The following is a 27,658-nucleotide window of genomic DNA, read 5'->3' as shown; positions in this document are numbered from 1 at the left end:
TATAAACAGTATTGGAATACGATTGTAAAACATTTTTTAAAAGTTGTTATTCGGCATTCTGATCATGCCAGTGGATAACAGTATGGGAATAGGATGTAAAAAAAAAATTAATATCCTTTATATAAACATGATAATTTAGTTCTTGAACGCCGTCTCTTAATTTGGACCTTAATTCTACTATAATTATCTGCCAATAATAAATAACTCGTAAACTGCTCAACTACAAGAATCAAAGAAGTGAAACAGACGCATCACCAAAACGATCCAAATTGTTTGATTCATCCTAGTTTTTACTAATCAAGCAACTAACAAGTATAATAGAAAATCAAGCACTCCAGCCTACAAATAGAGTATTGATAATTTAATGAACTTGTTGTCGATATGGAAACTTGGGAATGCAAGCCCCCCGGTACAAAGTTCTTGGTAGCTACAACCAAAACAAGAATCAGCAAAGAGTTCAGTAGGGGCGGAATCTGCGCCCGCGGTTGCTATCGTTGTTCCCTCCGCTTGAACTGCTACCATGGTTTCGCCCATACTGCTGCGCGGCCACAGGAACGCCAGGTTGTTGCCTGAAACATTGTAGGGAACACAAGGACAAATGTAGTTAGTTGTACTGCTCAATATCCTGATCAAAAAGATTTTTGCAAAGAAACCAGGTAGCTGGAGTTTCATGAATTTATAGAATCAATGAACCCTATATAGTTACAAGATTAGATGTGTAAATCAAGATTGACACGGAGAATAAAATGGTTATGAGATGAGACATTCACCCATGGCACCATGTTTAAACTTCTCATGGAATTCATAGGACTTCGATACTCTTTTTGTTGTAGTTAAGTTGTTAACAGGAGGCAAATACTGAACATAAAGAAAGTCTGCTCACTTACAATACATATCCAAGACGTCCATCCGGTAAGATCATTGGCACCATGGCAGTACCAGCAGGAGGCCCCCTTCCATAAATCATGGGCTGAAAGGTAGACAAAATAAGAAACACATGGCAAAAGGAAAACATGGAGGAATCAATTATCAAGTAAATATCTCCGACTGCTTTCGACTTGCAACTAGAAGAATTTTATACCTGAGCAAGCCCTGGGGCTAAAGCACCATATGGACCTCCAAGGACACCATATCCAAGCCGAGGTGGATAGTTTGGAAGCAAAGCAGCTTTCTGAGCACTTAATGCTGGCTCAGTTTTTTTACTATCTGTCGGAGGCTTTGCTAGTGAACAGTCAAGGACATCGCCTATTTAGGAGAAACAATATGCAACACGGAATGATAATTAGAAAACATCTAGATTTTCATGATAAAAAAAATGCAAAACAAAGAATCACCATCTAATTCATATTTCTCAGTGTGCTGGAGTGCTTTCATAGCCATGACCCGCTCTTTGAAATGCACAAAGCCAAATCTCTTCTCATGTCCAGGCTTTGCAGGAAGCAGTACCACCTTTGTGATTTCACCATGACGCTCGAATAGCTCCATAACCTGATCGTTTGTCACATCCTTTGGCAAGTTCTTAACATAAATAGCCTTCACCTGTAAGGTTTAGCAGGAAGACAATGTAAGTGAGAGGTTTCTGGGAAAGATCTGAAGTTGGCTATGAAATAGTAACAAGTCAGGCTGTAAATAATTTACCTGAGAACTAGAAGAGTCCCCACTCCTAGGATCAGCCCAGCTTACAGTTGGGGAATTTTCATCTAACTTAAATTTTGGAGCGGACATCTTGCTCCTTGAGTATTCAGCACATGCATGGTTATAATACTCGATGAAGGCATAGCCACGGTTATGAGAAGGGTTTTGGGGGTCTGTAGACTGAGAAAAGAAATAATTATTCAATTAATTTCAAAAAATTATGAAAATAATGAAACTTCCATAACAACGACGCTAGATTTGAGGAATGATACTGTAAACAAGAACAGAAGGAAATAGGTGTTGTGAGGCCCAATATTAACCTTTATCAACTCCACTTTATTCACTCCGGGGCCAATACTTGTTACAACTTTCTTCAAATCATCCAATGACCAAGTCCGAGGAATATTACCAATAAACAGTCGATTTTTAGCTTGAGATGTCGAACACTTCACTTTTTTACCCTAAATACATTGAAAAACCATGGATATTCAAATAATGATTTTGAAAACAAAGTGTCAAAGTGACTCACAAAGAAAAAGCTGAAGGATATCCACCTTGAATTCAGTGTTATTTAGTTCTTCAATAGCTTTTAATGCCAACTCTGAAGTTTTGAAAGTAACAAATCCATATCCTTTATTCTCTGAGGAATTCTTCCCTTTCATCACTCTCACCTGTTGTTGCAGATCTTGAATATTATTGATTTTACCAATATGCAGAACACAACTGAAAAATATTATCTAGCTCACCTCAGTCACCTCTCCAGCAGACTCACAAAAGCATCTCAATTCATCTTCTGATGCATTAAGAGTTAATCCACCAACATAAATTTCTGATCCATGAGGAGGAAGAGAAAGGAGTTCTTCGTGCTTCTTTCTTTCTACCTCATCCATTTTACCATCTATGTTTCCATTGGTAGTGGTGGTTTCTTGTTCCTCCTCGACCTCCTCCTCTACAATTTCCTCTTCCTCTTCTTCCACCTCTTCTTCTACTTCTTCATATTCAACCTCTTCTTCCATCTCTGGATCAAAGTCAACTTGTTCCTCAGGTTCAACTGGGTTTTCTGGTTCAGTTGAATGAACAGAAGCGGCTCTCGCCCTTGGCATCTTGCGTATTTAAAAGAAACCCACAGGGCAGCTGTGGAAGAGGCACAGGAGCAAAAAGCATTCCCAAGAGGAGGAAAATAGATACACCAGAATGAGGAAAATAGAAAAGGCCAACAAGTGTTATAGAACAAGAATCTGAAGACAGTCAGAGCCATGATATGGCTCAAAGGAATTCCAAAGTCATAGTTTTTTGTGGTTGACAATAATTTGAGTATTAAGAGACAAGCAAGAGAAAATATTTCAATGATAATGAAGCAGGTGATTCTCGTGGAGGCAACATAACGAGAAAATATGACTAAATAAGATATGAAGCAGAAGTCCAATGTAATCATGTTGGTCTATGTGCACAAATATTTATTTTCCAATGCACAAGAATCAAAGAAAAAGAGGAAAAAGGAAAAAATGATGTGAGAAATAAGCAATGAAATGAAATTATATTGACAACTAAATTAAAGAATGAGAACAGCAATCATTTTTGCAAATGTTATCACAGAATGTATGCAGGAATTCTACTATTAAACAGAAAATACACTTATTCAATGAAAAGATTATTAGTGCTACTGCAAGCAGAAAATAATAGTTAAGCCATCCAAAATGATTTCTAATCTCATAAGGCTAATCAGTTGATGAAATAAGATTCCAGTATCAACTATTCGTGATCAATCATCAAACCACATACCCAAATATTATTAGGGAACAACTAACTACATGGCTTAGCGTGATGATTAAGTTTCATTGGTGCAAGTTTCTTAGTCAAGAGATTGATCACTCAGTAACTTCTTCTGCATGCACATTATAAACTTTCCAATCTCACAACAAAAACTCGCCCATATCATCTCTCCATATATTCCAAAGCCAGAGCCAGACTAGAACTTAAATATATAAAACAACTTTATATATATTTTTTCAGACATATAGCCTAACAAATTCTCAAAAGAGAGATCGTGCACTCTACTACCCTGGGCAATTGCATTCCCACATATATGCATAAATAGATTGTTTACTTCGAGGTGAACTTATATAGCCATCCCTGATAGGCTTTACTTCGGGCCAGAGAAGACAACAATAGCCAAGAATCTACTCCAAGCAGGCCAATGGATTGTTTCTCAACCAGATATGGTAGGTCGAACTCAATGGTCTCTCTATTTGTTTTACCTTTTGTTAAACTTCAATTTATTCTCCTATCGTCATTTATCTATCAAAGAGGTAGCTTACAGTATCATAATTACGAGTGTACAAAATCAAAATCCGTTCAGTGGGCAAGGGGGAACAGAACTCAGAATATGAAGGGATGAACCTCATCAAGGACAAAGGCCCCCAACTCATCAGGTCAAGAAAAATCTCACTTTCCTAACAACAAGAACGGCAAATCGAAGCCGGGCCACACTGAACAATCACTCGAAGTCCTCACCCCAAAAATAGTCAACCCCTAGCCATTTTCTCCCAATCACAGCACGGCAGCAAGCGAGAGGAACCTCGAGCTTCCTCGAAGGCATGTATCCCACAAAAAAGTTTTCTTAAAATAACTAAATTGTACCGAAGATAAACCGAAACAAGGGAGACATGTGGAGCAGAAGCGAGCAAAAAGACTAACCAGAGAAGCAACCGCAGGCGACGAAGAGATGGGAACCGCTCGAGATGCGGCGGTAGTTGGAGCGCCCGCTCACCAGAGACTGGAAGAGAAGTGGGATTGGGATTTGGGAACCCTAGCGGCGGAGAACAGAATCTATCCAACCGGCAGCAGCTGTTTTTATTCGTTAATTGGTTTTACAGAAATGCCCTTTGTATTATTATTATCTTACTAATAAATAAGTTTTAAATTCGTTTATTTAACCGATTCGAATTATCAATATGATTTATTTTTTCGGAACCCGTTTCCGAAAGTGGTTTAGGAGGTTGGTTGGTAAGATGTACCGCGTCGCTTCTGGATCGCATTTTTCGCCATTTACAGTAAGATATAGGTTTGGACGTTTCTCCGATTAGGGCTGAAGCACCTGGATTCCGTCAATGGACGACGACACCGACCACGAAGACGCCGGGTATCCTCCCGAACCCCGCCACCTCAAGCCTCGGCACGCCCTTTCCTCCTCGACACGCCCCGATCCTCCTCGAATTGGTCGTCACTCAGCTGATCTCGCCAGAGACGACGAGGAGCAGCAGCAGAAGCGAAAGCAGAACTATGCGGATCAACCTTCAGACGACGAAGAAGATGATGATGTAGGCGGTCGCGATGGGGACTCCAGCGGTGAAGACGTTGATTCGTCGTCCGAAAACCGCGAGAAGCGTCGGCGGATCGAGAAATTTGATTTAGGGTTCGAACTTGCCCCGCATGTGCCCGCTCCGCCCGTGGCTCCCTCGAAGCCTCCCGCCCGGATTTTACCGACGGAGTGGTCGGAAGAATCGACCTTTGTGCTCCTCGATAGCTGGGGTGATCGCTATATGCAGAATGGAAGGAAGAGTCTCCGGCCAGATCAGTGGAGCGAAGTCCATAAGAAGGTTTTGCAGAGTTCCAGGGTTCATCGATCGGATTCTCAGTGCCGGAACCGTATCGATACCCTAAAGAAGAAATACAGAAAAGAGAAGGCGATTTTGACAGCGGACGGAAAATCTGGAAGCAAGTGGGTGTATTTTAAGAAGATGGATGCTTTGATGTCACTGCCATCATCGCCCCTTCTATCTTCAGGAAAGCAGCCGCTGCCGCAAACGCCACCACAACCAAAGCTGCCCTATGGTGTTGATGCTTATGTCCACCGAGATAGTTGTGATGGTAATAGTGCGATGAGGGATTGTGTAAGTGAGGATGACTCTGATGTGTTTCCACCAAAGAGGGAAAATTTATCGTGGAGCTCAGATTCTTCCTTTAGGATGCTGGCTGAGTCGATTAGGAAGTTTGGGGAGATCTTTGAGAAGATGGAGAGTAACAAGAGGCAGCAGATGTCAGAGATAGAAAGGATGAGAAAGGAGTTCCAAAGGGATTTGGAGGTGCAAAAAAGACAAATTTTGGAGAGAGCACAATTAGAAATTGCAAAATTAAGCGAGGAACATGGCGATGGTAATGATGAAGAACAAGAAGACAATGACGATGATGATACCAGTGGTTCTGCTGAGAACTTGAGCGGGTAATCTACTATCACTTCAACATAGTTAATTTTTTTCCCTTCATTGTTTTTACTGCGTTTGATCTCTTTTTCTATCAGTACTTTCTTACTGGCCATTTTCTTAGGTAAATTGATAACAAATTTTCTTCTAAATTTGAAATTGTGCGTGATACATTTTCTTAGTGTTTGTAGCTTATTTACGTATGGCTTTCTAATAACATTTGGGATTTTGTTGCAATATAGATATATTTTTAATCTTCACTCCTAATTGAGAGAAGACTAGAAGTTCTAGGCTTCTGTTTTTACTGGGTACAGTAACATTAAATGTGGTGCTTGACATACTGATGGATCCATTTGATACAACTTTACAAGTAGTAATGATTTACACCATATCTCCACAACCAAGTTTTGATAATTTAATCTGATCAAATTCTCATCATGCAAATTTCTCAACTGTGAATCATTGAGCTTAATCTTGAATGAATATATTATGATTGGTTGGTTCATGTACAAAGGCTTTATAGCTAACTTTTCACATAAAACCTGAGATTATTTATTGTAATTGACAATACAGATAAAAATGTCCTGTCATATAGACTACTTATAAAATTTCTTTGATGTTTACTGAAGTAATTTAGTAACAACATAAGCTATAATTGATGGCTTTTACTTAAAGGCATTACTAGGATATGAGATCAAGAAATCAGAGATCTGGATTATAGAATTAATGGCATTTTCTGGGTCCTGTGATCTGAAGCTGAGTATATCCTCATTGGATAAGTTCTCTATGAGAGATTTTTATTAGCTCGAGTATTGCAGCAAATCAAACCTGTTGAAACCCAACCAAATAAGATGAAATTGAAATTTTCAAAAACACAACCGGAGCAAATTAACAGGTGAACCAATTTGAAATTGTCAGTTTGGTTAGGATTGATCCAACTAGAGTTTATGTGCCATAAGTTTTTGCTTTCTAATTTTAATATCAAGAGGAAATTCATGTATGTTTAATCACCCTCAGAAAATCTCAATGACAAATGTATTTTATTATTTGCAATTGTAAAATTGGTTATTCAGTTTAGTTTGTTTTATAATTGACTGATTTGCAATGCAAATCAAACACGAGTGATTCAGTAAAATCATACACACAAATAATAGATTGTGGGGCTTGGATGCTTTCTTCAGAAGTTTTCTCAGATTGTTGTCTTGATTGGTTTAAGCCTTTAACCTTGAAATTTCTTTGACACTATGTTTATTTTCTTCAACATTCTTAGCACAGATTGTTCTAGGCTTCTAATTTGTTGTCTTCTCGTTGTAGGTTTATCTCTGCTTCCCTCTACCTTACTGCTTTTGTATGATAGATCCAGTGATTGCTTCCCTTCCATTAGCTATTTGTGTTCTCTCTCTACGTTCAAGAAGAGATTAAGAACCAGAATGTTGTGCTTGGAAGTTGTGGAAATTGTATTTTCGTTTGTAATAATTTAACTGTGATATTTCTATCATATTGAATAGCTACTGAAGACAATGTAAGAGTTCAGGACAAGACGTCAGTAACTCATACATTTGCATGATATAGTTATTATTATTAAATATCACATGAATTATTTGAGATAATTCATTAAATATATATTTAAACTAATGACATCAGATCACATCACTGTCATTTCTTGGATTATTATTCTGAATTAAATTTTAATATATCGGCCTGCCAGTTGAGGATCCGCATAGACGGCTAAGATTCTTCTTGTGTGCCATCAGTTGCAATCGTAACCGTCGCTTTCGAGGACGAGGGACTTGCTGTTGCTATTTTATTCGCTGTGTCTTATTTTCAGTATGTACCCTTTCGTGGACTGTTGCTTCCTCCTCTTCCAACCTCCTCGCCTCTGCTGGGCGATCCCATCCGATCTCGGAATGAGCGCGCGGGGAGAACGAGGGAGGCTCCGATCTATCGAGTTCCGGCTGTTACTCGGTTTCTTCTCTCCGAACAAGGTCTCTGATCGAGTTTTTCTAGCCTGATCCGTGATCTTGGAACCCCTTGTCCGATTTCACTCCCCCACCACTTGAGGTTTTTCTTTCCCTTGGCTTCCTTCTTGCAATCGCTTTCCAGATCGACATCTTCGATGGGCTCGCTTCAGGTTACTCGGCCTTGACGCCAGGTGGGTGGGCATTGTGCTTGCTCTTTAATCTCGGATGCTTTCTTGTGTTTGCTTGGTTTCTACTGGAAAGTACAGTAATTCTGACGCCAAGATTGTCCGTTCTTTTCATTACGAAAGAAATGCTCCTTTTTCCTTCTCAAAACGATTCAGAACTGCGTTGCAATTGCTTCGGTTTCTTTTTCTTGTACCTTTGTTTTATCTTGTCTGAAATCGAACTGCAATTTAGTGTAGGTTTGGGGCATTTTTTTTTTCTCGTCGCCAAACTTTGGCAGCATGAGTTTTTGATCTGACTCCACTCCCAACTCGGGCATCATGTGGAAGCAATTCCTAAGTAGATTACCTCGAAAGTCTTCCAAATCTGATTGTTCCCCTCGTTCCTCTCATGGCCAATCCGGCAGCGATGTGACGACGTCTTCGAACGGGAACCCAATACAGAGGACCAGCAGTGGTAATGTAGTTGCCTCCCGATCAACCACTGTCAAGCGGACTGCTTCTTCAATATTCCCGTCAAGTGTAGTAACGAGCATCGATCCTCTACTTCTATTCAAGGATGTTTCTGATACAGAAAAGCAGAACCTTTTCGTCAGCAAGTTGAATCTTTGTTGTGTTGTTTTTGATTTCTCGGATCCCAACAAGAACTCTGCTGAGAAGGATAAGAAGCGGCAGGCACTATTAGATATCATCGATTACGTTGACGCTGAGGGTTCTTGTTTCACTGAGCCTACCATTTCTTCTAGCTGTAAGATGTTTGCTAGCAACTTGTTTAGGGCCTTCCCACCTAATACTCGCTCCAGTTCTGGTGGCGGCGAGACTGAAGAGCAAGAACCCGCGTTTGAACCAGCTTGGTCACACCTGCAACTTGTCTATGATTTGTTCCTTAAGTTTTTAGAGTCGTCCTCACTTGATGCCAAGATTGCAAAGAAGTATGTGCATCATTCTTTCATTGTGAGACTGCTGCACCTCTTTGATTCCGAGGATCCTAGGGAAAGAGATTGCTTGAAAGCAATCTTGCACAGAATCTATGGAAAATTCATGGTGCATCGTCCGTTCATCCGGAAAGCAGTGAGCAATATATTTTACCAGTTTGTGTTTGAGACTAACCGACATAATGGTATTGCTGAATTGCTTGAAGTTTTCGGAAGTGTCATCAGTGGGTTTGCATTGCCTCTAAAAGAGGAGCACAAACTGTTCTTATGGAGGGTCCTAATACCCCTGCACAAGCCAAAAGCCCTAGGTGTCTATCATCAACAGCTAACTTACTGTGTGACACAATTTGTAGAGAAAGAACCTAAGCTAATAATTGCAGTTATAAATGGGTTATTGAGATATTGGCCTGTGACTAACAGTCAGAAGGAAGTCATGTTTTTAAGTGAGTTGGAGGAAATCTTGGAAGCCGCTAATGAAGTGGATATCCAGAAGTGCATGCTTCCTTTGTTCCAGAGGATTGGATATTGTATTAATAGCTCCCATTTCCAGGTGATCTAAACCCTTTAACCAGTTATTCTCGAATTATCTTATTTATGTAAACTTACTTTGACTGCATAATGGAGTTATGTCTGATCTTGTTATTGTGAACATAAAGGTAGATCCTTTTGACCTACTGATGAATGGGGATGAAATCTTGTGTTAGGTTCACTGATAGGTTTTCTTGAAAATATTATTATTGTCACCGAGTACATTAATTTCCTCATACTTTCTGTTTTCTTGCAAAAAAAAAAAAAAGAGAGTCTAATGTGGGTTTTTTCATGTTCCATTATTTGCTCTTAATAATGACCTTACAATTTAAGAAATAGCTTATTAGAAGTTATGGGGTAGCATTTAAAACCTCTTCTCAAGGAGAATGAAAGGAATAAATTCTACCCTAGACAAATTTAGGATTTTATTCTAGCAAGACCACCAACATGATACCAACTGAGCTAGTTGACACCTTCAAGCATTGAAAACTTTTTCACTTATCTCTAACATTTGTGCATTCTATGCCATTCTAGCTCAACTGCAGCTGAATCAGTTGAACTTGCAAGTGCTGAATGTGAAATTACTTGATCTATTTGTATCGTATGTTTCAACAGCACAGGGTGAATGCATATGCAATTTAGTTATTCATGTAACCTTTACAATGAATTTTTGGCCGTTCTTACTTATCCATGATGCTGTGCTCCTGTAATTAGCTAAATGTTGTCATTATGTCTGTGTTAATATGGACTTATTTTGGTGTTAGTTAATTGTTTAACCAGTCATTTAGTATCAAATAGACAATTGGATTGCTGCTTCTTTATGGAGTCCTTTACTAAATCACCGAATAAATTTGAAGTATAGCTATGTCCTTGAGATGTAAATGGGTTGTGATTAATAAAACCTTGTTCATAGGGCATCTGATAAATGAAGGTACATCAATTTTAGTGCCTCTTTCAAATCTGACTTTAACAATGAATTACGGGCCAAGTAAGCATTTATATGATCCACGAAAGAGCAACCTGGTAGTGGGGAGTATTCGTGAAGAACATGCAGTAATTCCTAGAGCTTAGATCACAAACTCTAAGTCTGATTCTCCATTTATTCTAAAATTCATCACTAGTTTGATTGTAATAGTGGTCTGTAGATGGCAATTAGTGAACTAAACCCTTTTGAATCATGTTTAGTTCTTAAGCAAGTGTTTCTATCCCTTCTATTCAGTAAATTGGTTATTGGAATGATCTGTATGGACTAGCACATTTGGTTATGATAATGATATTCAATACGTGATTTTGTGCCTTCTTTTTACAAAAGGGTTTACATGGCTTCCAGGTTGCAGAGAGAGCCTTGCTCATGTGGAACAATGACCGAGTGATTAGTTTGGTATCACAAAATTGGCAATCAGTAATGCCACTAATATTGCCAGCATTGGAAAGGAATATTCGCAGTCATTGGAATCAAGCTGTTTTGAACCTGACGCAAAACATTAAGAAGTTATTATATGAGATGGATGAAGAACTATTTCTGGCATGCAAAAAGAAGTTTGAGGAGGAGGAAGTGAATCAAGATTTAATGCAGAAGCGAAGGATGACTTGGGAGCACCTGGAGTCCACTGCTGCTTTCCAACCAGTAACTGGAAACGTAGCTGTCCAGGTAAGACCTGTTATTGCTCCTCCAGTTGTTGCTGCTCTCTCTTGAAGTATCAGAGATTGGTATGGTTTGTGAGAAAACCTACAAAGAGTTGTATTTGAACCTTATTGGATCCTCTAGTTACTATTATCCATATTGAGATGTGTCATAGAGAAAAGCTTGGGTGAGTTATGGCATCCATTGTTGTGACGATATTTATCATCAGCATAAGCAGATTGCTTATTCCATGGTTTTCGTCTATTGATTGTGATCAGAATTTTGTCAATATCTTGCTGCGTTCAGGCTTATAATTTTTCGATTTATTTTTTTATAGATATTCGTGGGACTTATTGTGTGAGATTGTTGGTAGAGAAAAATTTATATGTTGTTAATCTTTTAGTGTAGAACTAAGATAATTTTAAATATTATTGTTGAAGAAAATGTTGGATATGTTGTAATTATATACGTGGTATTTTCCCTCGCTTAAATAAAGCATTATATTATAGACCAGTGGACGCGGTCGCGGAGACACGTGCATGTCACGTTTATGAGGCTATAAAAGTCCAACTTCGATCTCCTTTAGAAACCCTAGCCGCCACCGGAGAAAATAGAGAGCTCGTCTCCTCGGCCGTTCCTGTTTGCCGCACGACGCAATGGGTTAGCAATCGAGATCTTCCTTTGTTTTATGATTGATGTGCCTTGTTCTTGTTCTTCTTCTTATTCTCATTCTCATTCCTCCTTATCGGGAACCAATTTGGCGTATTATTTTCTGATGGACTTCAGGTAAGGTGCACGGATCTTTAGCTCGCGCCGGAAAGGTCCGAGGGCAGACGCCTAAGGTTGCGAAGCAGGACAAGAAGAAGAAGCCCCGTGGGAGGGCCCACAAGCGTATGCAGTACAATCGCCGCTTTGTCACTGCCGGTAATGTTCTCGCCTTCCTAATTTATGAAATGTTGGGAATTCAATTCTTTTTATTCTTTTTTATTTTTTTTGGCATCAGAGCATTCTCTGATTGTTTTCCCCCTTGTTCTTCGCAGTTGTTGGATTCGGGAAGAAGAGGGGTCCAAACTCGTCAGAGAAGTAAAGATCAGTATTTACTTTATGTTTTTGCAGTGTATTTGTTCTTTATTTTAATCTTAGATTACATCGATTAAGTTGGATATGGATTGAATCGTGGAATTGTGAATGCCTCATGTCTATTCGATTAGTATTTTTGTTTTTGCCCACGAAATTCTTTGCGCACTCTTGTTCTCTAAAAAAATGGCGTTTTTAATCTGATTTTACATCAACTTTTTTCTTTCCAGTATTACTTAATTATACCATAATGTTTAACATTTGTGATTACTGTAATCTCCCTGTGATTTTTTTTCCTGGATTCCAATTGTTTGATGGCCTTTTTTACGTTGTGCCATTTGGTTAATCTGGAAACAGACTCTAATTATTATTACTAAAATGTCATAATTCAAATATCATTATCAGTTCGGGAGGAGGTGAGGTAAAGGGAGAGATGGATAAGGAAGGATAAAAGAGAAGCTTGACTTTTGTTTGGGATGGAGTGAGTTAAGGAGGGGAAGGGAAAAGAGGATAAGTTTTCCTCGTGTCCATGAATCCATATAATTCTTTACATACTAAATTGGGGTATAAAGAAGAAGAAGAAAAATTTTAAAAATATTTATTTCAATTATATTTTTATGTTAAAATATATTTTTAGATGTTATGTACTTAGATAATTTTGAATGTTTGTTAAATTATTATTATTTAATGTAAGACTTGTTATTTGATGATTTTGAATGTTTATTAATTTTAAAATTTTAAATTAATAATTTTTTATAAAAATATATATATAAATATTGATTTATTTTTTGTCGTATTAAAGTGTATGGATTTTTTATTTTGTATATTTATTATATGTCTATTTAATTTTTTTTATTTTGTATATTTATTATATGTCTATTTAATATTTTTTAATTTTTTTATTTATTTAAGTTATAAATATTAATTTTTGTTGGTCTCAGAATTATATATATATATATATATATATATTTTTTTTACATATATATTTATTTTAAAAAATAAAGATGTTTTTATAATTTTATATATTTAATTTTTATTTCTTTTCTTTTCCTTTAAAACACAGTTGACATTAATAAATTTTCTTTTTCTTTCAAATAACGAGAATATAAATACTTTTTTTATTTTTTTTTTTTTTTTTTGCTCCCTTCTTTTTCTTTTACGTTAATGAACCTTTTCAAGATAACACATGTTAATAAATTTTCCTTCCCTTTCAAATAAGAATCTTCCTTCCCTCTCAAACAAGAAGAATATAAGTTAGAATTAAAAGGTTGTGATATATCTATTAAGAAAAATGATGATGCCTTGGAAGAGGATTGAGAGATAACGAGTCATCTATGAAGAAATTTGGTTGTTTTTTTTTTGTATGAGTTGGGTTTGAAGAAAGGATCGAGTTGAACTAATCGTTTGATCGATCTCCTTCCTCGTTCTTCATTTTTATCGGTGTTTGATTTTTGCTATTTGGTTTGGGAGAGAATGTAATGTTGGTTTAGATATTTATAGAGGATGAAATTTTAGATTTTGATTGAATAGAAGGGAACGGAAATGCAGAAAAGGGGAAAAAAAATTGTATTTTTGCATTTTTTTATAGTTTCTATTTTTCAAAAAAAAATATTTTATTATTTTTGTTTTCTTAAAAAATGTTTTTTTATTTTTCAGAAATAAAATTGAAAAATATAAAATAAATAATAATTTCTAAAAAATAAAAATAATAAAAATGACCAAATCAATTTTTTTCTAAATACTTTCTTCTTTTCGTTTTCCTGCGGGTATGAAGATACTTTTACTCATTTTGCCAACGTATGTTCATACTGCAACGTGGCGAGCGGTTACAAATTGTAGTGAACCGTGTAAGTCAAAACGACAAACACGTGTCTACCTGCACTGTCAACGCCTGTTCCAGCCGTATGTATCTCTTTCGACGAGCTTCTAGGTCTGTATAAAAAAAAAACAGTGGAATAGAAGCAGATACCTACCTACACGGTAACATGCTTCAAAATTTAGTTCGAGGTGTTGCTGTTCGTCATCGTTCCAATCTCATCACACGCGTAGCTCCGTCGAGTCGCAGAGCTGCTGCAGGCGGAGTCTGCTTCATCTCGTCGGAAAAGAATAAGGAAGAGAAGATGGAGGAGGAGGAGCAAAAGCAGCAGCAGCAGCAGAAGGATCCTGCGAAGGAGCATCATCACGGTGATATGATGTCGCATTCATTCGGAGAAGGGTACTCGACGAGGTCCGACGAGGAAGGTTTTGGAGGAATCTACGGCGGAAATCCGTCGACGAAGGACGGTCACCCTGCAGGTATGGACAGCACAGGCCGGCGGCGCTCGCCTCAATTTGCATCTCCTCCTATTTTGCGATTTAATTAAACCTGTTCCTTTTATTTTCCTGCTGCATGAAAGATTTTGACGAGTCGCAGGGAAGTGAAGTGAAGGAGAAGGAGAAGGCTCGCAACCAGCCGCACTGAAAACATCGATCATTAGCTAGCTGTTAAGTATGTTCATGTTTTCCTTTAATATTTGTAATGTAATAATATTTGTAATATTTTAATCATATTAATGGTGTAGTTGAATATTAATTAATCTATTATATCATTCTATTAAAATTAATTTTTAAAAATATTTATTTTAAATTATTTGCTAGGATTATTTTATCTTTATATTAAAGTTAATTTTACAATTTTAATTTTTGTAATATGATTATTCTATCTTTCTATTAACAATTTTATAATTTATTTATCTTGAATTATTTAATGTTAAACTATTATTACTTTAGTAAGAGGGGCTGGCTAGGTTAAGTATTCTGTTAAAATTGAATTAAATTGATTAAATTGAATTGAATCAAATTTTTTTAAATTAATAGAATTAATTGAATTTTTAAATAAAATTTAAATAAATTAAATTGATAAAATATTGATTAATTTAATTTTTAATTGAATTAATTAAAAATAATTTTTTTAAATATTATGAAAAAAATTATTAATTAATTAAGAATTTATAAATACACATTTTGTTAGAATCTAATTGATCAAATTTTCATCATTAGAAAATCATATTTTGGAATTAGTTTAATTCAATCAATTATATATCTTTCCATTTAATAAAAATTTTGTTTGCCGCTTGACATCGAATTAACGTTAATATGGTACCACCAATAATTGAAATATCAATGTATGTTTCAAAATGTCCAATAATTGAAAAAATTTATTAATTTGAAATGGACGTTATTAATGTGATATTTAAAAACGACATTTGAAAATGACATCAAAATGTAACGCTTAAAATAATATAATCGAAAATTATTGTTGTTAATGTTACGATTGAAAATGGCATATTCACCAAAAAAATAAGATCATGGAGGATGAGTTCTCAATGACAGCAAAAGGGCTGGTGAAGAAGCTGAGTTCAGCTTTCAGACAGTTCATGTTCTAAGTTGATTAGATCGAAAGCAATCCTTGATTGCAGGAAAAATATAATCTTGTGGTTTTTGATCCTGATTCTAGGAGATAACAAATCCTTGTTTCTGAATCTTTGTCATCTCCGGAAATTTGCAAAAACAACAAACGTGAAGTGAATTGTTGCGAAAAATTCAGAAAAAGATGGTTGATAGTTACTGTGCGTGGCTGATGGCTGATGAAGAGATAAATGTGTTCTTCGTTTCATTGCTAACAAATCGAAAAACAAAAACAAAATAATTAACTCGAAGGAATTGAATCGAACACTTGTGGACGTTGTTCTGAATTTGAAGGTTGCTTGCTATAGAAGTGCTTCAAAATAGCTGTTTGTTCTCATCTTCTACTTTGTATCATTCAAATTAGCTGTTTCTTGTCATCAATATATTTCAGTTTTCATCTGTAAGCAGTCTGTCAGCTTAAACAATCGTGCACAGTCATGAACTGATGATTTCTAATCAAAATAAATTCTTCAAATACAAACAGACCAAGACACGATCTGATAAACCCTCCACTGACTGCATCTCTACTGACAATTTAATCCTCTACCTTGAGAAAAACTAGTTATTTCTGACAAAAGCTTAGGAATCCCATGTATTCATGGTGTTTAATCATAGAAATGGACTTCTGTGTGCCAACAACTCCTGAAAAAATGGAAGAATTCAACTTGAGTTAGCAATGCTCATAAACATACGATTTAGTGGCGATCTGAAGGCAGGCATACCCATGGTCAGAGCACTGGCGAAGATGACTGAGGAGAGAATGAAGACGATTATGGATGCTCTTTTTAGGATCTTCACAATCTTCCTGACGAAGAACTGGCCCCAGAATCCGGCCAACACAGACACAGCGATGAGGTAGATAGCTGCATGCCACAGGAAGAACAAACATCTTGGTAACTGTTGAGTGTTTTGATGCAGGTTTCGAGCAATTGCTGGCTTACCGTAAGGGATGGGGAATCTCTTGAGGAAGTAGAACTCCAACACTGATAAAGACGACGAGAACATCATCACAAATGTTGCTGTGGCGCTAGCAACCTGAAATTTAAACGATAAAAAGATTAGATTTTTCTTTTGTTTCTTTTCGTATAGATCGACGCTTGTTTGGGATCGAAGGCGGACTTGAGGGATGACGCCGATTTCAAGGAGGAGGGGGCCGAGTATGAAGCCGCCGCCGGAGCCCAGGAGACCGCCGACGGTGCCGCCGAGGAGGCCGCAGAATGCGCAGAACAGCAACTGCACCGGCGTCCACTCGATGGAGGCTTCGCAGACGCACTCCCAGTCGCCTCGCATCCGCCGCGCGCGGCTCTCCCTCCACAACTCTGCCGCCTTCGTCCCGAACACGACCAGCGCCACCGGAAACTGCTCGTCGCCGACCACCAGCGGTAACTCGATTAACAATCTCGAACAAATATTTGGGCGGCCAAAACGAGGTCCCAAAGTAAACTACGACGCCACCCACCTGGCAGACGGTGATCGCCCAGTGGAAAAGGCTGCAGCTTTCCGACTTGCTCTGCAACGTGCAGACAAAAATGAGCACAGAGCACACAGAAAAAAAAAGTTTCAGGAACCTTTTTAGAAAGAAGAACGCGCCTTGAGAATCTGAAGGAGTGAAAAGGTGAACCAGACCAGCATCAACACAGTGATCCCCTTCCACCTTATGTTGAACATCAATACCTCCTTCAGCATTTCATCAGCATACCATGGAATCAGTGACAGAATCAGTAAGTATCTCGAGCAGGGAAGAGCAGCACTTACAAGTGTGGTTTTCTCCGGTTGAGGAAGGAGAGGCTCGTATTTGGTGTCAACATCCACTGTTGAAGAAGAACATACATATTTAATCATATATCAGTCTCTATAAATTGGCCAAAATTTAATTTTGCTACAGACCCTGTTTTTGATTCGATTGCTGAGCGGCTACTCCCATCTCCATCTGCAGTTGCTATGTTAACAAACAGAGTATCGCAGAGAAGCGCGCAGAATCTAAATCATGAAAGGAAGATATAATTCGACCTTGAGGAGAGTTTCCTGCTTCCACATCTGAACGCCCCTGAACATTGATCTTGAGGAAGTGCCTATGAAGAGGATGATGATGAGAACGGTGATGAGCCAGTAGGGGAAGACGACGCTGAGGTCGACGCCAATGGTGATGCCCAGCATAAGCATGGGCTGGAACAAAAGAGCGAGGTTGTAGTCGATGATGGGGACTTCCTTGGAAGGGTGCGCCACCCGGAGATTATACCACACCGACGAGGCCGAAGCCCCCATGATCATGCCTGAACACGGAATTCAGATACTGTTTTATAAAAATTCAAAAAAAAATCCCCTTTGGATCGAGATTGGTGGTACATTTAGAGAGGGCGGCGGCAGATTTGGTGTCGAAGCCGACGATGAGGTTTAGCATGGGGACGAAGATGCCGCCGCCGCCCACGCCGCCGACGGTGCCGAAGGCGGAGCCCAGGAAGCCAATGACGGTGGCCAAAGCGCTCCTCCAGCTCACTTCCAGATCCTGCTCGTGATGGTAACGAATAGATACGTAGTTGCAGAAGAAAGATAAAGGAGCGGGAGGTGGACGACTCACAGGCCAAGCGTGAACTGTGGGAGAGGACAGGGTGATGTTCTGGCGCGAGAAGCCGGAGGTATAGGAGGGCAGGAAGAAGGTGGCGGCGGCGGCGGCGGCGACGGCGAGGGACGACGCTGCGACGAGGTAGACGGCGAAGCTTCTGCTGCCGCCGCCGTTGATGATCCGGTAGGCGGAGCAGAGGCCGGGGACGGCGTCCATAGCACGTATGTCTCTGTTAGCACCCGGTAACAGATCTCTGCTCTGGAGGTTTTTGGAGAAGACAAAGGCAATAGTGGAGCTCGTCTGAAATCACAGGTTTGTTTTTGGAAGGAAGAAGATAGAAAAGATCGTTGCCTATCTGATCATGGAGATCAGACGGAGGAGATGGCGAGCGCTCAGGTATATAAATAAATAAATATTGATTGATAAAGAAATTTCTTAATTGCAAGAATTTCAGTTTCATACTATTTTTTTTAAAATGAATTTATTTGTTAATTCACAAAATAATTTAGAAAATAAAAAATAATAATTTTCTAAAATAACCCTGGGATTTCTGAAATGACACTTGAGTTATTTTTTTCTTCTTCCAAAAATGCATGCTATTATTGATTTCTAAAATCGTAATAATGATTATGAGAAAGTATTAATTACGTAATAATAATTTTGATCAAAATTATTTAATAATTAATAGAGTTTATAGCACGAGGCATCGTAAGAGTGTTACGATGAATCTGACCTGTCAATTCGATCTGAATCGATTTGAAAAATATCGAATTCGGATTAAAAGTTTTTTGTTTTAAGATTGACTAAATTTAAGATTTTTTTAAAATTTAAATTAAATTTTATTTTTAAAAATTAAGATATTTTATGTATATCAATAATAAAATATTAATATATCAATGATGAAGTATTAAAATAAAAATGAAGAATTATAAGTAAAGATAATATAAAAAAAAAATTTAGTCAATCAAATTATTCGGATTGAAATTATTTTATAATATTCTTTCTTCGATCTTATCTGAACTCACTCGAATTGACACCCTAAGTTACTATCCTCCAATAAAAGATGTCATTTTCGCTTCATTCTCGCATGCATCTCTTGTGCATTGACTTGGGGGTCTCCCTGCCACCACAAAGATAATAATGCCACTCTATTTCTAGCTTATCGATCACGAAACACAGCCAAATTCCCACAAAAGGATGGATTTCAGTAGTTGAAGAAGGCAAATTTGGCTGGCGTTTGAAATATGGCACACAAAAATCTCCCCGTTTCTTGCAAACTTCAAGGTTGTTTCGGTTAAAACGACGTCCATTAATCAACTTGACTACATGCCTCGAACACTGAAACGAATAGTCAGTTTCCGAGGTTGCAGAGAAGAAAGAGTCTGTGGTTCATGATTACTGCTCAGGTTTCTTAGTTGAAAGTAAAATAAACTAAATATTTTTCGAATGATCGAAAGTGAACCATGCAGCTAGAAGCAGTTTTTCACAAGATGAGATATTTTAATGCATCACGCATATCCACATGTATCCCTTTCACAGTCGGATGTGCTCTATCTATCTCATCACTAGCTCGAGCAAGACGGCAGTGGATGAGCAGGGAGGTCTTGAGGTCCAGAACAGAGCTTCACCACTCAAACTTATCTTCTTCATTCATTCATTCATTCATGCACATGTTTCATATAAATAAATGCTCCAAATGTTTAAATCAATTGTTATTTTAACATGAGCACTCCTACAAACTATATAGGATTAAGTATTGCAGTAGTTCTATCCTAGGTTGATTGGAATACTAGAGATCCTTAAACAATTAGAGTACAGCATAATTGAGAGATGACTGATTGAGTGCAGGTGCAGACAAAAATCTCCAAATTGGTAGTATTAGATAAACACAAAGATATCCACAGCATGTGACTGGTAACATGGCTAACGAGAAGGAGCCATTTTTGTTCTAACACAGTACTCACAGCAAATACTTGGTTCTTTTTCTTCCTCCAATGTAGGAGAACATTATACAAGGAGGTGTACCAATAGAATGACCAAGCTAGCTAAAAGTTACTTTGTTCTCATTCACCTTGATGATTATGCTGTCTAACTCTTCCTTCCATTGTGTGCCAAGGGAGCAAGTCTTGCCGTGTGGAAGTTAATTGAAGTTGTCATAATTGAGTTGAAGCTAGTTTGCTCAGAAGGCTATTTGTTTCTTTTAATGGTGGAGATACAGTCGTTGATATGCTCATATCTTTGCACTTTTAGGATGATGTACTTTCAAAGAGGCAATTCTCAATCCAGAAAATGGTATGGGAGTTCTACCTTAGCCGCTTCTTCATCTCACACCCATGACACCACCTCCCAAATCTGCCAAGGGGAAGCTAGTGGGGTGCTATTTGAGAATGCATTGGGGACCAATGCTAAGGAAAAGGTCATTTGGTTTCTCAGTGAATATAGTGTGTGCAGAGTCATGCTAGTTTTTGTTTCATCGCCGAAACTCAACTAGTCAGTTCTTGACGACCTAGCCTCTATCTTACGAATAGAGAAAAGGTGGAGATCCTTGTTTAAAACTAGGGAACTCCAAATTCCTTTTTCTTGTGTTCAACTGACTGGCTTCTCTTTTCTGCCTTTGATGTATATACAATTTGTAGAAGAGGATGTAGAAGATGATGGTGGTGATGGTGCAAATCATGAGAGGCTGCTTGAACACATAAGGTCAGGTGAGTCTTACCAAGAGGGATAGAATGAGGACCAGGGGTCATTCAACCATGATGATCATGGGAGCATTGTGAACCGAAGACTGTGAGAAGGGTTTGGCAAATGGCATTGAGAGCCTTCTTCTACCATCAATCATTGTGAAGTAATATGATCATCTAATAGGAATACAATAACCTGGTCGATTTGTCAAGGACTACTATGTCTGCCTCTATCTAAAGGAGATCCTTTAAGGAAATGATAGCTGAGTGTGCTATCCAGTGTCATGGATGATGCTCAAGTCAATCTCTGAAGGATGTGAAAGTAAATACAAAATAGACTAACTTATTTAATTATAGATATTCTTGAATCTGAAGGGTAGGAACCCTCTTTATACTTTCAGTAATATTAGTAGGTGAATGATAACATTTGTCAGTCATTCAGGGGATCTTCGTCTGGGAGGTACACTTGAGTTTTATGCTGCCATTGAGGCCGCCCTAAGCAAATCATGATTTTATCATAGTTGATCAAAGTCCTTTTAGATCAGATTTGAGGTTTAAATTGGAGTCCAATCTCATCTATGGTGAAAGAGGTTAGCAAGTCCTTGGCTACAAATATTAGGAGAAAAGTTCAAACTAGAATCTGCCATTAGTACTTACACATTTGGCGCGAGAATTTAACATGCTACAGTCATTTCACCTTCTGATTGCCTGACTAGTCTTAAGTTGCACCTGGAATCTTGCAAGGCTACACAGGGTGCACAAATCTCTTCTGTTTCTTACACTTTTTGAAGTGATAATGATGGTCCTTCAACCATGAGAGGTTGGGAGATTACCATGAGGATCTGTTTATTCAGTATAGAAATTGATGGGTAGCAGAAAAGATGGATTAACTAGTTTTTCCTCAAGAAAATGCCATGCAATAAGTAAAGTATGATACTGAAAGTAAAGAGTGACTTCCATCCCAATAGATTGGATAAGAGAAATATCAGTCTATACCTTACAAAGTCTAATGATGTGAAACCAAAAACTTCCCAGCTTTCCACTGTTCATCTCTGCTTCTCTATTTCTGATTACAGACAAATTACCATTTACCAAACACCACAATAAAAAACAACAACAACCAAACTTGTATCTTATTAAATGGGGTCAGCTATATGGATCCTCCTATGCCATTAGGCTCAATCCCCTAGTATATCATCATCTATATTTAAATGAATTTTATCATTACTAATCAAGTTTTCTTTGATCTCCCTCTTTCTCAATTAATGTGTATATTTGTCGTGGTCTCACATCGCTTAACTAGAACATTTATTAGGCGCCTAAATTCTACGAGATGCTTCTACTAAATGTGATTTCTTCTTTGTTACGTGTGATACAAATACTACAGGCTGAAGCAGCAAACTGATTAGGAGTTCAGTTTTTATAATATTTCTGAGAATGTTTACAGGCTATTCAATTAATAACAATGGAGATTGATGAAACAATCTGAATATCTGATATTATGAAAGAACTCAATTTCTTAAAGCATGCCAACTTGGTGTGTGCAAGGAGGAACTAATGAAAATATAGTCGCATCAGTCTTGCTAAATTTACCCATTACAATGTGTTTCTTCTGTTTCTCATGATCTTGTTGAATGTAATGAGCTCGTCAAAGTTACAACAGAATACAATTTTCTGTAAAAAAGAAGAAGAGACAATTCACAACAAAATTGAAGTATTTAGAAAGCAGACTAGGATCTTTGTTAATAAACTGTCTGATTCATATCTAATAGAATACATTAGTGTAAACAAGGAGTTGACTGAATCATTAGCATAGAAACTTTGTCAAGTGTTCCAACATCAACCCCAATTAGTTTTAACTCCAGCTACATAAAATCTGGACATCAATTCTAAGATCATAGCAAGCTCCCAACTAGTATGTGTCAATATGTACTGGTGAAATGCATATTCACCAGTGATCGTAGAGATCGAAGAAGTAGAACCTACACTCTCACAGCACATGCATCTAAAAATCCTTAAAATGTATGCTGTCCCAAGAACGAATATATATTCATTAAAATTTTAGGCACTCAGAATGTAAAGCTAAATGATGATGAAACAGTTGACAAATAACTACTAGCTAGAATGCAATGGCTACCATTCGTCCAAAATATTCACCATAAATTTCTAAATAGATAAAATAGCAATATATCTGGGGTCCTTTTTACTGCCATTTTCAATTCGAGCAAAATCTCCGTTGATTGTTAACTTACTGATATCGATCAGCAGTTAAATACTCGCAAGTTTTAAAGGCTTATGTTACCTGTGTCTCTGAGTGTGTTGAATTTGAATGCAAAAAAGGATATAAAATCTATAATCGCGTAAACAAAGGAAAAACACTTCTGTTCTTTAAAAAACATTTGATACCTTGCTTCGCCCCATGGATCCCTAAGGAAGAGGGGCTCTCCAGTGACCGAAGCGAATACACGGACGCCACCAAGAGCCTTCCAGGTGACATCATCGGCGCCTCCGGTAGAAGCCGGAGAGTGTGATTCCAGAAGAGAAGAGCAGTCGAGGTAGGCATTACATCGAGTACACGGTATGGCATGAGACGGTTAATAGCGTGGAACTTTAGTCCCACATCGCTGAATCAAACGATTCGGCTGCGATTTGGATCTTTAAAAGAAGGTAGGATGCATAACTGCAACGCATACCTTTCTCGGCCTTTTGGCTAAGATCAAGTGTAGTATCTGTTCTTATCAGTTTAATATCTGATACGTGGGCCATCGGCCCACTATGATATTAAATTAATTTTTTATGGGGAGAGGGTTCGTCACAGTAGCTTGCTACTGGAATCCTCGCGCGTCGCCTTTGCGTTGCACTACTGCAAGGGCCTGGCGCACCCGACCAAATATAAAATAAATATTGATATTAAAATTTGCTTAACCGATAAATTGACGCGACCGATTGAATATAAGGTAAATATTGATATTAAAATTTGTCTTAACTGTTAACTTGACGCACCCGACCATTTAAAATAAATGTGGATAATAAAATTGGCTTAACTAATAAATTGACGCGCCCGACCAAGTGTAAAATAAATATGGATTTTAAAATTGTATTAAATTGTGTTTGTTTCTGAAATTGAGTTTGTTTTTGATTTAATATATTGCATATCTGGAGCAATGGTAAATTTGATCAAAAGTGACCTATCAAATCTTGAGCATATCACTCATGAACTGATTAAAGCTTGAGGATATTTATGAGTATCTTTGGCAACCTAAGGCAAATGTTAAACATGTATTTATAGGGATTAATGGTTGTCGACACACGCTTGATGAGATGTGGACGCAAGGTCGTTAGGTCGGTTGATGACCCAAACCCATCAAAATTTCACTATCGAGAGCTAGCTCATAAATATCTTGACAATTCAATAAATGTTGAATAAGAAATCTTTTAATCATTAAATAATATCTAATAGACTTTATTTAAAAGTATTTTAACTATGAATTCAAGAAAGGAAACTCGAACATACTCGAGATCAATAAATTTGACAGAATGATGAGAAACAATGACCAGACAGACATGCACATGACATATAGAGTCAAGAGAGTTAAACAGATGACTGCATCTAGAATAATTATTTGTTTAGTATGTTATATAGCAATCTGAGTTTTGTTTGACTGGTCACGTTGATGGATCATACTGGCTGGTCCTCCACTATAGCTGAGAATGAGGAGGGTTGATCTGGACTCCTAACTGGCAATTTGTTTGCATCCAATAAAGCCCACCATGGCCAACTGCTGGTTGGGGGAACAGCCACAGGTGGCCTTATAGCCCCCATGTCCTTTGAAGACTCAGCACTCTGTGCTGTCAATTCCCGATGGGGCCGCAGCAGTCGAGTGATCTCCACAGACTACGACTGCACAGTGTCAAAAGCTCCATAATTGAATCCACTCTCAGATTCGAGCTCCATAATTTTGCTATTTTTTTATTCAGGTATTTAATTCTTCGATTCCTAATTAGCTGTGGAAATATTTTACCTCAAGAGCAGATTCGAGCTCCATCCTGCACCATCGCCATCATGCACCAAATGGCTGTTCTCCGGACTAGGACTGCACAGCGTCAAAAACTCCATAATTGAATCCACTCCCAGATTCAACCCCATCATCCACCATCACCATCTTGCATGTGGTCTTGTGGCCATTTATGTTCATTGAATAGCGATGATGTCCGTGGAGGCGAGAGCTAGCAGCTCGATGGGGGCGTTGATCACCATGAGAAGAGAAGGAATTGTCAGTAGAATTTTTCAGAAGTGGCGGGAAGAAGGAGCTTGTGAAATGATTAGCAAGTGAAGATCCCTGCATACAATGACAATACATGTTTTCAGTTCAACTAAATATAGAGAAACTAAAGGATCTCCAAATATGATGTCAAACTTCTGAATGCAAAAAAAAATCTCGCAGTTTTAACAATTACTGGAAAAGAATTTACAAGCTCTCTTAAGAAACACATCCAGAAAATTTGACAAAAGCAAAAGATGGGAAAGCAACATGGCACTTATTGAGAAAAAGAACTTCTGGAATCGGATCCAAAGCCATGAAGCTTGTTCTTCACTCACCACAATCTCCCATGTTAAGATGCTTTCTTTTGTTTAATAAGAATGAGTCTGCTAGTATACACACTGTACATCGTAGACGAGCCAAATTTCCATGATTCGTCTTTACCTTTTTCAGATCTTCTTCCAAATTAAGCACCACTAGACTAGTTTCCCCATTCCTATTGTAGCTTTCTGGCCGGCCGGCCGGCCGGCCAAACGAAGCAACCCAAACAAATTCAAAGCACTGATCATCCATCCATCCATCATCTCCTGAATTGTCTTAAGCTTGCACTTGGAAATGAAGAGGGTAGCTAAATAACTAAGACTTTCAGTAGCTCAATGGCCCGCTGCTTTACCTCTCGATCGCATCCACTCTGGATGACGAACAGAAGTTTGGCTTCGAGGCCAGCATCTTTAGCAAGCGGAACACATTCATCAGGGGCGAGCATACAGAGTGTCCATAATATCGACAATGCGCATCGTGTACAAGTCGCAGACATCATCAGAAGCCTCACTGTATCAGGAATGGTCTGAGGGCAATCCTTCAATGCCAATTGACCTTCTGCTGTCGTCGAGAGGTCATCTAATATGAGCAAAGCTGGTTCCAACAACTCAAGACACAGATTGGGCAGTTGCTTGACGAGCCGGGGAACTGCTCCGACGCGCACAATTAAACTCCGGACTTGCTCATGGAAAGATATAGCTTTGAGCAAGCTAAGGCCCATGGCAATGCCGTTTGGGTGCCGCTCATCCTTGATCAATCTCAACAAGGCCACCAAAAGACTCAAGCTGGACACGATCTCTGACCGAAAGCTCTTCTCTCCCATCAGCATTTCGATCAGTTTGGCACAGTTTATCTTGGTGTCAATCGTCCCTTCGTTTAGCATGTCTATGACAAGGGAGATCTTGGCAGGTTCCATCAGATTAGTCTTTGCATCAGAGTCTAAAGTAAGATTGACAAGTATAGCAATCACCTCGGAGCCAACTGCGTGAGAAGTGAATGGGCCAAGGAGGGAACAAAGATGCACGACGCCACCTGAGTCGATGACCGTCTTCTTGACCGATGGATGGGCGGCGATGATCCTTTGGAGATCATCCAGGGCCTGCACCCGGGCCTGCCCCTTGGCCTTCTTCAGGCTTCGGACGAGCTCTGCGGCCGTCGCCTGCAAGTCCTCAGATTTCTTCTTCAAGATCAGGTAGCGCTGCAAGAACCAAGCGTGGATCAGCTGGCGGAGGGTCCGATTTGGGGTGACGGCGTCGTCCCAGAGCTCCTGCATTGTCGTGGGGCAGTTGAGGTGCCCCAGGGAGAACCACTTGAGGATGTGCACGCGCTCGTAAGTCTGGCCGGTGCAGAGTGTCACAGGATCTACCATGGGTTCCAGCGAGATGGGGCAGATGAACACCGAGGGCACGTCTGCGCCCGTCACCGGCTCGAGCTCCTGGATCATCTTCTTCAGGTCGAGCTTCTCGGCAGCAGCAGTCCCCAATTTTTCATCTTTCCCCGTCAAGAGGCCTCCGCCTCCACCCGCGCCGCCCAAGATCCCATCTTTGACGGCGGTATGCAGATCTATGACCTGCCCACCGCCCTCCAGCCTCCACGAAGCCTGTTGCCGGTACTGCGGCATCGCCGGAGACCGGAAAAATTCAACCTCACTGTATATTTAATCAAAAATAAGAGAACAATAGGCCGCAGAAAGGATCAGAAGCAGATAGGAGGAGCGAAGCGGAGAGCTCCTTTTGGGCCTTCAGGCGTCGTAGGGCACCTCATTCCGGAGGCAACATCCACGGCGCCGGTCAAAAGGAAGCAATGCGCCATCATAACCAGCATAATGGAGCTATCATGGCCGATCTCCGCCACAACCACGAAACCCTAAAAGCTCTCCAGCACGCGCACACAGACACACGCAGGTTTCACCAAAGATCAGAAAGGCGAAATGATAAGCGAGCAAAGGCCCAGATCAGGAGCTAAAAGGGAACTCCAAACTAATTAAACCTCCCCGCCCCCAAAGGTAAGGAACTCCAAGAACACCAGGTCAAAGGTCGGAAGAGAAGGGAACGGATCAGCTCCATCAGCTCGATCTAGCGCAGTCGAGCGAGAACCAGGGAGAGAGGAGATTAAAAGATCAACAAATAACCAAAAATAGAAAATTGAAAGGGAAACACCGAGCCGGGCAGATACGTGCTGCGCACGTGACACCTGCCCAAGCCCAACGTCCTTTCCAGTTTTGAAGTTTTCAGACATCT

The 27,658-nt window shown here is 39.0% G+C and overlaps 6 protein-coding genes, 1 non-coding gene and 1 pseudogene across 9 annotated transcripts; 5 read left to right on the top strand and 3 right to left on the bottom strand.

The window, feature by feature from the left end:
• Nucleotides 1-201: 201 nt before the first annotated feature.
• Nucleotides 202-4,457, bottom strand: LOC141829226 (heterogeneous nuclear ribonucleoprotein Q-like). Its single transcript, XM_074716647.1, has 9 exons — nt 4,333-4,457; nt 2,382-2,769; nt 2,190-2,306; nt 1,956-2,096; nt 1,639-1,815; nt 1,335-1,539; nt 1,082-1,245; nt 888-970; nt 202-569 (listed from the first exon to the last, which is right to left on the bottom strand). The coding sequence occupies exons 2-9, from the start codon at nt 2,736-2,738 to the stop codon at nt 458-460; spliced, it is 1,356 nt and encodes a 451-aa protein (XP_074572748.1). The 5' UTR covers nt 2,739-2,769; nt 4,333-4,457; the 3' UTR covers nt 202-457.
• A 203-nt stretch (nt 4,458-4,660) lies between these two features.
• Nucleotides 4,661-7,422, top strand: LOC141829227 (uncharacterized). Its single transcript, XM_074716648.1, has 2 exons — nt 4,661-5,857; nt 7,152-7,422. The coding sequence occupies exons 1-2, from the start codon at nt 4,746-4,748 to the stop codon at nt 7,189-7,191; spliced, it is 1,152 nt and encodes a 383-aa protein (XP_074572749.1). The 5' UTR covers nt 4,661-4,745; the 3' UTR covers nt 7,192-7,422.
• An 804-nt stretch (nt 7,423-8,226) lies between these two features.
• On the top strand, nt 8,227-11,360 carry LOC141829225 (serine/threonine protein phosphatase 2A 57 kDa regulatory subunit B' kappa isoform-like). The gene is made up of 2 exons (XM_074716646.1): nt 8,227-9,465; nt 10,774-11,360. Exons 1-2 carry the CDS (start codon nt 8,302-8,304, stop codon nt 11,137-11,139), a joined length of 1,530 nt encoding a protein of 509 aa, XP_074572747.1. The 5' UTR covers nt 8,227-8,301; the 3' UTR covers nt 11,140-11,360.
• Nucleotides 11,361-11,643: 283 nt separating this feature from the next.
• On the top strand, nt 11,644-12,301 carry LOC141830107 (small ribosomal subunit protein eS30z/eS30y/eS30x). The gene is made up of 3 exons (XM_074717595.1): nt 11,644-11,727; nt 11,854-11,991; nt 12,108-12,301. Exons 1-3 carry the CDS (start codon nt 11,724-11,726, stop codon nt 12,152-12,154), a joined length of 189 nt encoding a protein of 62 aa, XP_074573696.1. The 5' UTR covers nt 11,644-11,723; the 3' UTR covers nt 12,155-12,301.
• A 1,828-nt stretch (nt 12,302-14,129) lies between these two features.
• LOC141828877 (uncharacterized) lies at nt 14,130-14,612 on the top strand. The gene is made up of 2 exons (XM_074716262.1): nt 14,130-14,439; nt 14,541-14,612. The coding sequence occupies exons 1-2, from the start codon at nt 14,130-14,132 to the stop codon at nt 14,603-14,605; spliced, it is 375 nt and encodes a 124-aa protein (XP_074572363.1). The 3' UTR covers nt 14,606-14,612.
• Nucleotides 14,613-16,008: 1,396 nt separating this feature from the next.
• On the bottom strand, nt 16,009-18,514 carry LOC141829159 (sulfite exporter TauE/SafE family protein 4-like). 3 transcript variants are annotated; one of them, XM_074716576.1, is made up of 11 exons: nt 18,170-18,514; nt 17,938-18,097; nt 17,602-17,864; nt 17,479-17,521; nt 17,347-17,402; nt 17,182-17,268; nt 17,051-17,101; nt 16,711-16,950; nt 16,533-16,626; nt 16,314-16,454; nt 16,009-16,233 (listed from the first exon to the last, which is right to left on the bottom strand). In XM_074716576.1, exons 1-11 carry the CDS (start codon nt 18,368-18,370, stop codon nt 16,154-16,156), a joined length of 1,416 nt encoding a protein of 471 aa, XP_074572677.1. In that variant the 5' UTR covers nt 18,371-18,514; the 3' UTR covers nt 16,009-16,153. The 3 variants fall into 3 exon arrangements, with proteins under 3 accessions (XP_074572677.1, XP_074572675.1, XP_074572676.1); XM_074716574.1 differs by having other exon boundaries at nt 17,182-17,402; XM_074716575.1 differs by having other exon boundaries at nt 16,314-16,626.
• A 5,010-nt stretch (nt 18,515-23,524) lies between these two features.
• LOC141830256 (U2 spliceosomal RNA) lies at nt 23,525-23,722 on the top strand. The gene has a single exon (XR_012601945.1). It is a non-coding gene; the product is annotated as a U2 spliceosomal RNA (small nuclear RNA).
• Nucleotides 23,723-25,281: 1,559 nt separating this feature from the next.
• On the bottom strand, nt 25,282-27,039 carry LOC141829688 (U-box domain-containing protein 30-like; annotated as a pseudogene).
• Nucleotides 27,040-27,658: the final 619 nt, after the last annotated feature.

This window comes from Curcuma longa, chromosome 5 (genome assembly GCF_044706935.1).
Source record: "Curcuma longa cultivar G26 ecotype Majalengka, Jawa Barat chromosome 5, ITB_CL_G26_1.1, whole genome shotgun sequence".
Taxonomy (NCBI): Eukaryota; Viridiplantae; Streptophyta; class Magnoliopsida; order Zingiberales; family Zingiberaceae; genus Curcuma; species Curcuma longa.
The sequence above is the reverse complement of the archived record's forward strand: the minus strand, read 5'-3'. Positions and strand labels throughout refer to the sequence as shown.